General features: G+C 31.6%; 1 protein-coding gene across 3 annotated transcripts in view; it reads left to right on the top strand.

Annotated features, from left to right (window-relative positions):
- LOC145292149 (sushi domain-containing protein 2-like) overlaps positions 1–15,414 on the top strand; it is a 454,013-nt gene that overhangs the window by 410,440 nt on the left and 28,159 nt on the right. For all 3 annotated transcript variants that reach the window (XM_080138279.1, XM_080138278.1, XM_080138280.1), the window contains 5 exons: positions 5,546–5,809; positions 7,247–7,512; positions 11,571–11,714; positions 12,357–12,506; positions 14,890–15,033. In XM_080138279.1, coding sequence (XP_079994405.1) covers positions 5,546–5,809; positions 7,247–7,512; positions 11,571–11,714; positions 12,357–12,506; positions 14,890–15,033 — 968 coding nt within the window. The remainder of the gene's footprint in view (positions 1–5,545; positions 5,810–7,246; positions 7,513–11,570; positions 11,715–12,356; positions 12,507–14,889; positions 15,034–15,414) is intronic.

Raw genomic sequence — 15,414 nt, 5'->3', positions numbered from 1 at the left:
ACTTGTCACAAAATGTGCGTTTTAGCTTTTCTGTTGGTTCAATTAAGTGTGAGTGCATTAGTTTTGTTTGTCCAATTCTAATTCTGTTCAGAACAATGTATTGTTTATGCACTTTCATTACTGTCTTGTTTTCCTTTTTAATTGTAGGTTGGTGTTCATGTAATTTATTTTGAGTACATGTATCCCATTTTGCTTGCCACTTTTGTTGTATTCTTGTATTTTTCTACTGAACTCTGTACGGAATTTTGATGTTTGTTATATTTCTGTTTATAGCTTCTTTGGCTTGTTTATCAACTTTTTCATTGCCTGTTATACCAACATGACTTGGTATCCAGGCTAGGACAATCTCTTTTCCTTTTTCATTCATTTTATGTTAGATGTTACAGAATATGGTTAGATATCAACAGCAATCATTTCTCTTATCAGATAATAGATCGCTTGTGACCTGTAGTCATTAATATCCCAAACTTTCTCTCTGCCCAATATTGATTCTATAGTAGTTTGGTGTTTTGCTGGAGGCTTGTAGTTGCTGCTACTTGTTCCTGGAATGTCTGTCCCTGAATATTCATTGTGCTTCCTTTTTATTTTCTGCAAAATTTGCTTCTTGTGAATGAACCTTTCTAAGATGGTTTAACATATTAGTCAGTTTTTGCTGATTCGTCACCCTTTGCTGTGATGGTTTGACATAACTAGCAAGCAGTTACATGCTTATTCTTGGACTGTCATCAAAATGCTTCTAGCAATAACTGGTTGCCATAATGGTTGGAGGTTGTTGTCAATATTTAGTTAATCTTTTATGTATTTAAATTATGCCTGATATCTAATTAGTAATTAATCTCAATGAAATATGCATTATCTAAACAAAAATATATATGTAATGGTAGCAAGAGTTAAAAATTGAGGAGCAAGAGTATGGCCGATGATGAATGCTTTATTTTCGGTTCGCACATCGTCGCAATTTACTGAACAGATACTCAACATAAAAACTGAAAGATGAAGTAATAATTTTCTTTGACAGTGAATTAAAGTAAAAAATAATGTTAATTCTATAGGGAGAGAAATTTTCCATATGCTTACATTTATTTGCCTCAAATTTAGTGCAGTTGTAAAAGTTTACATGTTAATAGCAAGTCATGTCTGTTATTTGATGATATGGTGCAGACAATGCATATCTCTTTGATTAAAATTTTCACTAGCAAGCAAAGAGTTAACTTGTCTTGGTTTACAATATAATTAATATTAGTATCATTTATGACAACAAAATTTTCTGAAAAATCAGCATCAGAAAACCCACTAATCAATCGATTAATCAGTAATCAGCCAATTATCAAAGGCCGATTACCAATTAATCAACCAATTTGATAATTAGTACATCCCTATATATATATATATAGAGAGAGAGAGAGAGAGTAGTATTCAATGTATCTGCACAAAATATTATAAAGAGATATATTTTATGTATCAATTTTCAATATTTACTTTAACCGTACTCAATATTCAAGCCGAGCGATGTAAGTTATAAATATATTTTTATGTTAATTAAGTTACATATATATATATATATATATATATATATATATATATATATATAGAACACAATTTTAGAGTGTAAATTATACTTTATATGAATTTATTGTTCTACAGGATACTCAAATAAGAAATATTAAAATTTCTTTGAAACTCCCCGGATTAAGGAAATTTTTTATATTTCTTATTTGAGTATCTTGTCAAACAATAAATTCATGTAAAGTATAATTTACAATCTTAAATTGTGTTCTATGACAAGCGCTATTTCCTATCTTGGGTGTATTGAGTTTTTTATTTGGTTGGGATTACTTTATAAATATAAATATTCGCTTTAAGTTTACAGAAGCTTTTGGCTTATAAACTTAATTTTTACTTCTTCATATATATATATATATATATATATATATATATATATATATATATATATATATATATAAAGACGAAATGCAAAACAAATTAAATTGACCTTTTCATACATCTTGTTACCATAGCATTTCATTTTATGATATATTGTGTATTTTATTTTCATACATAGATTTACACTAACTGTTCATATCCGGTGCTACTAAAAATGCTTTCAAATTCATCTTAAATTTCCAAATGTATCTTTTTATAAAGCAAAATAATTGAATGCGAAACTTTTACAAAAAAAAACTGAGCATTTTCAACTGATTGTGTTTGTCCTACATAAAATTGTACGTTTGAATCACAAAACATCCTCTGGTTTTTTCAACAAGTCTTCAATATACATGCATCTCTCAAGTTCTTATTTTCACCTAATAATTTTCTCAATTCACACATAATTTTGTCAGAGTAAAATATTTGCAGCCTGTGGCAAACTGACATAACAATGAAAATGGAAATAGAACTAATCCTTTGAAGGTTTAACCAGCTTCCTCCAAAAGAGGAAGTTCCATTGTAGTATAAAATTTACAAGTCGCATGCATATCCCTGTCGGGGAAGATAACAATGTTAGGTTTTCACAACTCTTGCAAAGAGATGTCCTCCTACATACAGCACCTGGAATTCCTAAATTGGTTACCCATCTGGTACTGACCAGGCTCAGTGTTGCTTAACTTCAGTGATCCTATGAGAACCGGTGTGTCAATGTGATTAAGCCATATTTACACATAACAATACCTATGTATGAAACCAGATTTGTATGTTTCTTTTTTCCTCATGTTCATTTGTGGATGTAAAGTTTGTGTCCATTCGCCTGTATTGAATATTATCTAATGTATGCTTGGTTTGATTAAAATATTTCATTATTTTGGAGGGATTTTATTTTTGTCTGATGCTTTGTGATTATGGAATCTGAGTTTAAAATTCAGTGCTGTTTCACCGATATAGCTACTATTTGAACACTTGGTACAAAAGATGTAATGTATAACATTGCCACTATGAAAAGTAAATTTTGGCAGTTGTATTTCAATGTGTGTATTTGGGATTGTGAAGGAAGAATCTATCACTAAATGTTGATAGACTAAACGTCTAGATTTATTGCAAGTTGCATTGTAGTGTGGTGTTGATTTAAAAAAAAAAAATTTTATTTGAAAGAGCAGAGTTACTAAATTTTATTGGATGGTTTCTTAAGTAAACATACAATTTATTTCTGTGAAAATCTAGAATCAAAATCTGTTACATGATTTTGATCCAAGAAAATATCACAAATTTGAAGCTAAAGCTTAAGGGGTCTTGAGAAGAAATTGAAATTTAAGCATTCTTGCTTAACTAGTGTTTAATTACTTCAAATTCAATGTAAATCTGAAATATTTTATTTTTCAAATTGGAGTTTATGACTTCTAAAAAAGCTGTTTTTGCAAATTTTATAAAAAAACTGAAATTTGGGGATGACTAATGCATATTGTTTAAATTTTGTAAATGTCTGCCATTTTTATGAAAATCTTCCAGCTTGTCGTTATGGCTTTTGCATTAAACTAAGCTAAATATAGCCCACATTGAGACATTTATGTCTAGCACCTGTTTCAAAATTCATTATGATCAGTTACTTAGTTTAAAAGTGAATTCTGTACATATAAACATTTACACACACCTCTTCTTACACACAGTTTTGGAAGTTTTTAACATTGAAAATCATGAAAAAAAAAGATTTTTTTCAGTCCTTTGTTGGAAAATTATTTTGTTAGTAAGCTATTTAATCTCCTCCAATTGCTGAATTAACTTGCTTTCTCAAATTCAAGTGTCTTAATTTTCAGGGATCATTAGTTGTTTACCATGAAACAGTGTTTCAGGAATTTAAAACAAAACAGTATAATAAATCATGGCTCCTCAGCAGTGTTGATCAAACATCACCTCCCTTAAACAAAAAAAAGCAAAAAACAAAATGTGTTGGATATACACGTGTGTGTATTATCATCAGGTCGGGCTCCTTGTATATATATATATATATATATATATATATATATATATATATATATATATAGAGAGAGAGAGAGAGATTTATATATGAAAGCGTTAATGAAGCTGAACAAATGCATTTTTTTTTAAAAATTAAATAAACATTGTTTATTTAATTACAATTTTCGGTTTTCAAAGAAACCTTTTTCAAGTAAGGATATTTAAAGTTTTTTTATTTTCTTTTTCTTTGACATTGTTCTGTTTTGTGTTTTTCATGACTACAAATCTCTGATGGAATGAGATTTCTGTTATATGTAAGTCTGAGAAGGTGGCACATGAAGTACATTTATGTGAAATTTCATAAAAATTGGCTGAGCTATTTAGGAATTCATAGAGAAGGAACACATACACACAAAATTCCTTTTATATAACAGTAGATAGATGGATAGATATATAGAGAGATGAAAAAAGATAGAAAAGGCAATAAAATTAGAAATTAATAACCCCAAACATTTATTATAAAATATTTAAAAATTTCTTATGCAAATGAAGCATACAGATAGTGGTGTTTGGTTTTTTTTTTATGTCTACCATATATACAGTATTCCAATTTATCATTGATTTAAACAACGGTAACCTATTTTGATACAATAATAAAAAGAAATTTCACATTTATTCACTTACACACACACAAATACTTGGCTCTGTAAACTGGCTAAAAAGATCACTCCACTATAAGGATAGGATGATAATGGCTGCTCAAGATCAAGGTTTGATGATCAATACTTTTGAGGCAATGACAAGTGCAGGTTCAGAAGTAGAGAGTGTGAGCCAGCTGATATCCGGTTGTAAGCTTCTGCTGAGGATGGCGACTATACATTGCAACATAATGGACTATGTAAATATCTCTACTGGACCATCTGTAAAAGTTGAATATTGAATTTAGTAGTAAGTTCTGCGAACATATACCGGAAAGTTAACAAGTCACACCATCCACTATGACTGTGCAATTCCTACAGCTATATACCTAGGAAATGGAGCTATTACACCTGACACAGTGACATGGGACAATGGAGAAAGAATCAACCTTAGAAGTTAGTGCCCCCCCCTCCATGTTTTTTGCATAAATGGAGTTGACAGGTAATAGATAATGAAATGCCAAGGTCATGAACAAAATGAAAAGAAATTGGAATTTTAGGAAGATCTTTATTATTCCTGTAATTATAGGAGTTACCAGACTCACCAAAAAGAATTTCAACAACTACTTTGCAAATATACCCGGTGAACTAAGTGCAAGACAGATGCAAGCAATTGCACTTATAGGGATAATAAAAACTTTGAAAAGATCTCTCAGTTGGAATGTGTGAGATAGTGATGAATGTCTGTTTCCTGATAGGATACCCCATCCCCAGCTGAAGCAAAATAATAAAATACTGAAAAAAAAAAAAAAAGAAAATGATAGCAATATTTTATACTTTACATTCGAAATTTTTTTTTTTCGAGGGAGAGGGAGGTAAAGAATAACAAAATTGTTGCAATTAAATTGTCTTGTATCATAATATACAAAACTCTTTCCGTTTGTTCAATGTGCAGATGTCCATTGCCGAAATGATTCTTCTGATTCAATCTATTGGATTTTTGTTTCTTTTCATTGTTTTAGTCCGGTCGCTATTTGGTCTGATGCTTTTCCGGTTTACAAAGAAGAACGGACATCCGTGGAATGGTGCAATAAATGGCTAAAGGCTGAGCCTCCCCTGGAAGTTGATGTGGATCCAAATATTTGTCCGTGTATTTTACGTCAAGCGAGTCGAGACACAAGCCGGTATGAAAATGATCCGCTTTGTCACCAGGATTCGAAAGATAATCCGATGAATTGTTTTAGTCACCAAAAAGCGAAGGATTGTGTCTTACTCAACTTGCAAAGGTAAGTTTTGTGTTTGTTCATTTTGCTCGTCTGAAACTAAAAGAAGCATTGTTACAGCTTTATTTTGTACAGTTTTGATTAATAGGTTTTTTTCCAATAATTATTTTCAGTTCACTAAATCTCCTTTTAAGTAATCTCCTCCGGGTGCAATGCACTTATCGTACCTTCCCAACAGCTTTTGGAAGGCTCCATGGAAGTCCTCTTGTGTGAGCATGTCAATGACCCTTATCACAGCCTCTTTCATCTCCTTAATTGTCTGATAACGACAACCTCTAAGGTTTTCCTTGAGCTTAGGGAATAATCAAAAGTCACAGGGAGCAAAGTCTGAACTATAGGGAGGGTGAGGAACTGTCTTGATGTCCATCTTGGTTAAATGTGACAAGGATGGAGTTGTGGACTGATACATTGCCCTGGTGGAAATGCTACTGACCCGATTTAAAGAGTGCTGGCCTCTTCCAATGGAATTTGTTCTTGAACTTCCTTAAAACCTCAACATAGCATTCCTTGTTGACGGTCTGTTCAGTGGGGGCCCAGTGCATATAGATCATGCCCGTACTGTCAAAAAAGGGGTCATCATAAGTTTCTGGGTGAATTTGCTCTGTGTGACCTTCTTGAGTCTGGGAGATCCAGTATGCTTCCACTGGGAACTCTGTCTCTTGGTCATAGCAGTAGATCCAGCTTTCATCGCAGGGTCACCAGAGCATTAAGAATTGCAGGATCTGAATTGATCAGCTCGATTATCTCCCTGTTGTCATGACAACATCTTTCTGATCTTCTCTGAGCACCCTTTGGACAAACTTGGTCCAATCTTTAGTTCCTCATGAATAATTGTGTGTACAGTTCCACACAGATATCAAACTGTTTCTATGGACACATGACTGTCCTTATCCATGAAATTCTTTATTTGGCCAATCAACTATTGTGTTCTGACTTCCTTACTTCTCCCACACCTTTCATCATCCCTCACAGACTCCTTGCCTTCTCTGGAATCTCTTATGCCACTTAACGGATGCTCGATTCATGCAAGATGGTCCAAAGCAGTCTGAAGTATTCAATACATTTTTGTGGCATTTTTTTCTAAGTTCAAAAAATAATTTTATTGCATATCGTTCTAAAGTGTCCTCTTGTTCAGATTGCATTTTTTAATTTCATTAGCTGTGACAATAAGGTGTTGTAGGGTGCATTCCAATTCTTGTCGTAGCTATTCATTTGAATCTGAAATTATTAAAATTAGTCAATCATCTCATAAGATGTATAGCAATAACATACTGAATTTTTAAGAGTCTACAACAATCCGATCTGGTAGTACCAGACATTATTGTCTTAAGTTGATGACATTCTTCGGATTTCGAAAAACAAAAATGTCTTTTACAAGAATTGAAGAACTCTATACTTTCTCCAGTTTTCTTTAGTGATTTTTTTTTTTTCTGTTTTCAGTAAATCGACAGCTGGCCAGTCTTGTTGTTATGGTGGGAAGAATAACAGTTTGATCGAGTGGGAATCAAGTAGGGACACTGGATATGTTTTTCGGTATAATTACCGAGCTCAGGGACCTGGCATTGTACCCTACCTGACCCATTTTGAGGCTGATATTCTGCCCTATTTACATTGCTGCAAATATTCAAGCAATAATCAGTTATGTGAGGCTTTCTTTGAGAAACGTCCAGCTTCTCGATGTAACGCTTACAAACCACCGTCACCAGGTAAGTTGAGATTAGCCTGCAGTTTAGCATCTTTTTAGAATTGATAATCTTAACCTTTCTAAGCAATTCTGCTTTTTAAAGTGATCAATTTATTTCTTTTGTTCTCATTCTCACAACTATCTAATAATTTTTACTGTCTCTGGAAGCATTAAGAGTAGTGGTTCTAAACCTGTGAGTCACAATGCCAAGTACCATGGGATCACCAATTGGTTTTGAGTCAAATGTGAACATCATAAAACATGGATAACATATTCATAAACTGGAGCTACAATAATTTTTTGCCAAAACATCTAAAAAAATTCTCAATAATATAAGAAATCGCAATAAAGAATTTCTTGCTGTTCCAGACAACTTACATATGTAGCGAAATCAATTAAATGTAGAAGACAACTTGAGGTGTACTATACCGACAACAGAGCAAGGGATAGAATTGCTCCTAAAAAAAAAAATGGCAGTATCAGCCATCTCGTTATGGTCAATTCATAAACACACTTTAAATAACAGTGGAAATTTGTGTGTTTGAATAATTTTGAATTGATTTGCAATTTATTTTTGTAGCAGCTTTGGGATTTTTTCTGAATCAATTTGAAATCATGAATTTACGAAATGTATAGTCACTTCACAAATAAATAATATATAATTCAATAATCGCAATATGGAAGTGTGTTGTACAAAAAAAATGAATGTTTATATAGGATATTTTAAGCATTAGAGTTGCTACCTGGTTGCTTGTTCTAAAATGGGTCACCATATTTGAAAAGTTGGGAATCACTGATTTAGAGAAAGAGTAATTCTCTTTTCCCAACTAATTGACGTAGTTCGCACATGCGCCAAATGTGTAAATCAGATAACAAAATTAAGACTTTTTACTTAATTCAAAAAGACTTGTTTTAATTATATTCTGAAATTCTTCTTGCATGACACAATTTATGATTTTTTAAGGTAATCAAAGTGAAACAAATATATATATCTCTATATAAATAAAATGAACTCATTTTTTCCCCTCCGACTTTGACCTAAATAGGATTAAAAATCATGACATAACATGCAAATGTAATGTGTACAAACTGTAGCACATTATCTAAGGTGTGCTATAGGCCTATTAGCTCTACAGTTCCTCCACAATGGTACATTCCGATATTTTTTCCGGTGAGAGTCCACTGCCAAAATCGGTTAGATTCAATGGAAGTTGCAACATCTTTTCTCTCTATTAGATTCCTCCTTTCCTCGCTCCCCATTTACACCGCAACAGATGCATTCACAAGGAACAATATGAGGAAACACCAGTTTGGAATCGTACAAGGTTATTTATGCCGTATTTTTTTTTTTAATCTTTTTTCCCTGATTTATGCTTTCTGTTTTTCCCATAATAAAATATAAATAAAAAAAACCACAAAAACGCGATTATTATTTTCTTTTTGCTGTTTTTACTTAGTGTAAGACACAACCTGCGGGACTAACCATTTTTGACTTCCAATTTTAACGACTCTAACCATGAAATCTAACTATGACCTTTATTTATTAGTGCTTTCAACTCAACATTTACTTTTACACAAAGAATTCATTCTTTAATATTTATTATTACAATGCAGCAATATCGTGATTTCACTTGCATTACACTTAAATTAAAATTAACGCAAACAAATTCATTTAGAATTTGAGAAAACAAAAACATTTATTTAGAATTCGAGTGTGATGCGGGACTACTGAAACTAAACCAAAACGAACTTCACTGCGGAATTGATATTTGACCTAATTCACTTTTTAGTTAATTCATCATGTTTTTTGGGGGGGTTTTATTTTCTGCTTTCGCCTCAATGATTCGAGGTCGAGCAACCCCCCCCCCCCGAACTTTTTTGAGATTTTTCAAACACCCGGGCACCGCCTGACCGTTCATATTGCATCATGTTCATTTTTATAATTGTTTTTGTTTTTTCACAATTTTTTTTTAGTTTTAACATTGTTTGTTTTCATAATATTTAACCAGGGTTATTACTTTGTTTTCATTTTATCACCCCCCCCCCCAACACACACGCCTCTAAAAACCCTGGAAACACCGGGCCCCCCCCCCCCCCGCTAGTATATATATATATATATATATATATATTTATATATCTCTTCTATATGTAATTTATACTACTTCTGTACTAACATAAATAATACAAATACAAAGTTCTCATTTAGATAGCTCAATAGTGCAATACTAGAGCTGTAGATATTTCTTATAGCATTTTACAAGTTACTCATAAGTTATGTTATGGAGATGCAAAAAGCAAGCCTACTTTTATTATAAAATGTTGATAATGTTTGCTTCATGCATTACATATATGTTGTGGATAAAAAACTGAATACTCATGATGTTAATAAGAATCCTGTTCATAGAATATGAAAAGTTTGGAAAATTGGTTTTCTCAGCCCTGATGAGATTACTCTCTAATACAATATTATGATTAATGAACTTTTATATACATGCATGCCAGCATTTGGCCAAAACAGCTATGCACAAGTTTTTACCAATAAAAGCCTTACATTTAAAAAATGAGCAACAATATGAGTGTCTGTTTCTTGTAAAGTGGTATCTTTATAAAGTTTAGTGGTTATATTTAAATTCTGAAAAAACAATTTAAATATAACCACTAAACTTATATATTGCTCTATGCTTAAATATTGAGCTTCTCCTTTTTGGCTAGGATCACCCTGAAAGTATTACTTCAAGTAATATCTATCAGGATCTTTCGTCTGATTTCTAATCAGTGTCTTATCTCGATTATATATATATATATATATATATATATATATATATATATATATATATATATATATATATATACTTTAAGGTATTGAAATGAATTAGATTATAGGTTGGTGAATCTATTGGTTTTCAGTCTTATAAAATACTGGGAGGAAATATTCATTTAAGATAATCTCAGCCAAATAAAATAGACAGAGCAAATAAAATTAGAGTTTATACCTTCAAAAATTTAAAAAGAATCACTTTTCAAAATAAAATTTATTGTTTGAACCAAAGAATACAATGTTTAAATTAATGTCCTCTTAATCCATGGATTTTCAGTGTAAGTACACCTCTTAAGAGGAAAAATTCTAGCAAAATACTAATATTGGTTCACAATTATTTTGCTAAATAGCAGATGCAGATAAGATATTAAAGATGAGATGCCTTTAAGGGACATAGAGAAAGGGAATGAGTTTTGAGAGTAAAAGAAAAAAGGGATATGATAATTGGTATCCAAATGCAGGATTAATCCTTGAAGAAAATTAAGTTCCATATTGTTTGAAGATTGGTCTAGTGTGGGTAAAAACTAAAAGTTTCTGGTAATATATCCAAAGCAAATTGTAGCAATTCTTTGTGAAAATTAATCTGTTTCATTATTGGTAGTTTCAGAAAGCAGAAGTATGCTCCTTTGCATAATTTTTTAAATCCAAATGGTCAGGTTAAAATTCGACTCAGCTAAAGGTAATAATAAAATATCAAATATCGTTGTTATATATTTATAATTTGGATTGAATATACATAAATATTTAGGAAAATAATGAAAAACTTTTAAGCCAAGTGCATGGCGTTTTTATTAAAAAAAAAACAACCTTTATGCACAAATGCTAGTCTTTAATGAAAAAAATGTACAAATTTATTATAGAAAAATGATCCCCCATTTGTTTAAACAATAATGTGCGACCTTAAGAGTAAATGTTACATAGCCCACTACACAATTCAGGTCATTAACTTTCCAATGAACCTTCATTTGTTAAATTCTGATCAATAGTCGCCAAGATTTCAAACTTATAAAATTGGCAAAAAGAAAAGTAGGATAAATTTGGCTTAGTTTTTTTTTTCTTTGTTGTCTCCCCTGTGGTCTTACCCAGCCACTAATGACATTGTGTATTAATGACAGTTTCTTTTGAACATAATCAAAACATGAAAATAATAACAAATGAATTAATAATACGACAAAATAAAAATGTTTTAGAATAAACTTGTTGTGAATTCTGTTTGAAACAACTAAAAAAATTTTTTTACTTCATTTTGTTTTCATTTCCAGCTCAGGCAGCCGGAGATCCGCATTTAGTGACATTGGATGGCAAGAAGTACACGTTTAATGGCATCGGGGAATTTATTTTGTTGCAAGACAAAAATCATACAATTGTGGTGCAAGTAAAAGCAGATCAAGCCAGAGATATTGAAGGTGAGACTCTATTAAAAAACAAAATCAGATTTTTATCATGTTAGAATGAATAAATGGGGGGGGGGGTCAAATATGTTTCCACACAATACAATTATTGAATCTGTTCTAAATTCTCAATTCTAATACAGTTACCAATTTTGATTCATTTAAAATCTCTAAATATAGCTATAGAGTTGTTTTTATTATTTTCGGATTATCTTGATATTCCATATAATATGTGCATATAATTTTATAAATATAAAAATACATTTGGAGGGAGGGTCTGTAGTTTTTAGTTTTACGCATGGGTAAAAATCAATGAATATGTATCTTTTTATCTTTACTATCAGCAATGGAAAATTAAGTTAAAAAAAGAGGAAAATTGTTTTAAGTACAAATTTTTCAATTCTAATACCAATTCCAATACCACAAAAAGTTTCAGATTTTTACAATTCCCGATTTTGATTCTGATCAATCGTCCCAACACTAGAATGAATAGAAATTTTTATAGACATACACATTAAAATATGATGATAGTCATTCATACTTACTTTGGCGAGGTTGGGATGTTTTTTAAAAGTCTTATGTGTCTTTTTGAAGTGAAAATCTCCCAAACATGACCAAATATGTTTTTCCTTTTTTTTTTTTTTTTTTTTTTTTCAGGCCAGTTACAGAATGCCACCATTTTTACGGCTATTGCCATGAAAGTCGAAGACATATCAAAAGTTGTAAAGGTCTATATGGATCCAGAAACGAATTACAAATTATTACTTGATGACCAAGAATATCATCTTCCAACATTAGAAATGCAAGGTAGGATATGCACTTTTTCTTTTTGAGAAGTATAGTAGTATTTGTTTATATAACCAAATGGTTACTTGTCGGCATAGACCAATTCATACCATCCAAAAAATTCTAACAAAAACCTAACAGCCAGCCATGGTTCTCCTCTGAATGTGTTGCTGCCATCGCGCACAGAAATCACTTTTTCCATAGCTACCAACGTAATAGATGCACTGAGACTAAAGCTGCTTTCAGGACCGCTAGTAACCACTGTAAAAGTAATAAAAAATGCAAAAGAGCTATATGCTAAATCCGTTAAATCCAAAGTAGCTGAGCAGCAGCTTGGTTCCCACCAGTTCTGGCAAATAGGAACAGAAGCATGCGTTCTATCCCAACCATTATCAATGGACCAGAGGTCATCTCGTCAGCATCCAACAAGGCCAAACTATTTGCCAAGAACTTTGCAGCAAATTATACCCTATGCGACGAAGGCCATCAACTCCCCGTATTTCCTCCTATAACACACAACACGCTAGGCAACATACAAATATCTGTGCATGAGGTCGCCAAGCTAATCAAGAACCTTGATTCCAGTAAAGCAACTGGTCCTGACAGTATTCCAATTATAGTGTTAAAAAAGCTACAACCAGAACTTGCTGCCATACTTACAAAACTGTTTAAGCGCTGCCTTAAGGAGAAGTGCTTTCCAACATCCTGGAAAACCTTATCAGTATGCCTTGTATTTAAGAGTTGAGGTGATAAGTCATCTCCCTCTCAGTACAGACCAATAAGTGCCCTGTGTGTCATGAGTAAGTTGCTGGAATCCATATAAAATAGAGAAGTAGTCAACCACCTTAGCAGTTTTTGTCTAAAGGCATTGTATGTATCATTTATTAATGCTGTCTGTCCGTGTGACCTGGTGGTTAGGGCTAATGACTATAATTGTTAGTTCAATTCTGTGTTTGGGTGCTGATCTAACCACACTGAAGAGCTGTGAAGCAACAAAACAGTCCGTCTCTTGATGACATATATATATATATATATATATATATATATATATATATATATATATATATATATATATATGTTGTTTACTTGAAACATATTCAGTTTGTATATGACAATCGTAATGGATTAAAAATCTTTCTCATAAATAAAGTTTTTTTTTTATAATGAAAAAAATCTTTTTTTATAATGAAATTTTGTACATTTTGAAAAAAGTCCAAGCTCAATAAATGTCTTTTTATTGGGTTCCGGACGAGATATAGTGTAGTATAATAATCCAAGTTACTCATCAGATGTTTACTTTAAACAACTTATAAAACACCATTTTGGACAACTTACATGTAACCAACACTCTGCTGTTCCTTTTCAGTTTCAAAGATTATGGACCATAAGAACTGAGAATTGTGTTTTTATAATTTTTTTAAGGTAAACATCTGACGAGTACATGACTAAATATGCAGCAATAACATAATTTTGCAAACTTGTTAGTCACAATAAGAAACTAATGGATACGTTTTGAAAAGTAATAACTGACCAACTGAGAAAACTTGATATTTGGAACTTCGAGAATACTACACACACACAATCTCTCTCTCTCTCTCTTTTATATATATATATATATATATATATATATATATATATATATATAGTTATCCACATACAGTACTGTTTCGTTGTATCACAACCTATCAGTGCAGCTAAACTTACACCTTTCCCTAGCTGCCAATTGAACCTACAACTATTGTGTTGATAGTTGTCAGTTCTACCCATCAGTTCATGGGATCAGTGCTCACAAATGACCTCAATGAATGTCCATTTAAATAAACACTCGCCCACCTCTTTTACAGTGCTCGAGCTCCTTGTTTATTTCCAAACAAACAGTGAGCCTTGCTATATAGCCATTTAAGTAGTGGGTGAGATACATTTACAACAGTGCTCGACCCAAATAGGATGTAGGGGCTTAAATATATAAAGCAAACATTGTTGAACCTATAGAATTCATCTTCTTGATTTTAACATTATATATTTTTCAATTTTTTAAAATCATTTTTCTGTGAAAATCCAACATGTATCACTAGCACTTTTGATTCTTCAGTGAATCATTTTCTGGTGACAACAAAAACAAATAATGAAACAAAAAAAAAAAATCAAATAATGAAAGAAAAAAAAACAAGTAATAAAAAAAAAAGGACATATGACTCCTTACATAGTGTCCCTGTAGATTTGGTTCCAAATAGTAGTTACTTGCATCCAAGTGGGTTTGTGCGTTGCTTGGGTTGAATAAGATTAAAAAAAAATGTTCAGTTTAGGTGGACACAGTGACAAGATGATAACAGACATCACACAAAATTCTCAAAGTCTTACTTATATTCAATATATTTCTTTTCTTTTTTAAACTTTTTTCCAGGACTTAGTATAAGTGTGAATGAGACAAATGAAAATTCCACGGAGGTAATGGTCGTCTTCTCTTCAGTGGAACTTTCCATACAAATTGAAGTAACTCCTGATGTCTTGAATATCTTACTCATGATGGGATCAAAAAAATTACACAGTAAGAAAATTATTTTCATTCTTGAAGAGATTTTACTAACGGTATTATTTGGATTTGATTATTCGGACTACAATTCTGATATTCAATATTTTTGTATTTATGGTCTGTACCAAGTTGATATATTTCAGAATTTTTGTGATTAATTAGACTATTTTCATCTTGGATATTATTTTCTTAGATGAGAATAGTAATTTAAATAGTAAAAGTTATCAAATTGCATCTCGGAAATCCTGAAATAATATGTACACAGTACATTGAATAAGATTAAAATCTATTTAAAGAAGGATCTTGAAAATTCAAAAAATCGTAACATCTTACGTTGGTAAATAATTCATAATAAAAAATTGTCTTTTTATTCTGTTTACCTTGTTTCATATCAAA

The sequence above is a fragment of the Euprymna scolopes genome, chromosome 13 (genome assembly GCF_053919585.1).
Source record: "Euprymna scolopes isolate OS-2025 chromosome 13, ASM5391958v1, whole genome shotgun sequence".
NCBI lineage: Eukaryota > Metazoa > Mollusca > Cephalopoda > Sepiida > Sepiolidae > Euprymna > Euprymna scolopes.
Note: the sequence above shows the minus strand (reverse complement) of the source record. Positions and strands in the feature narration are given on the sequence as shown.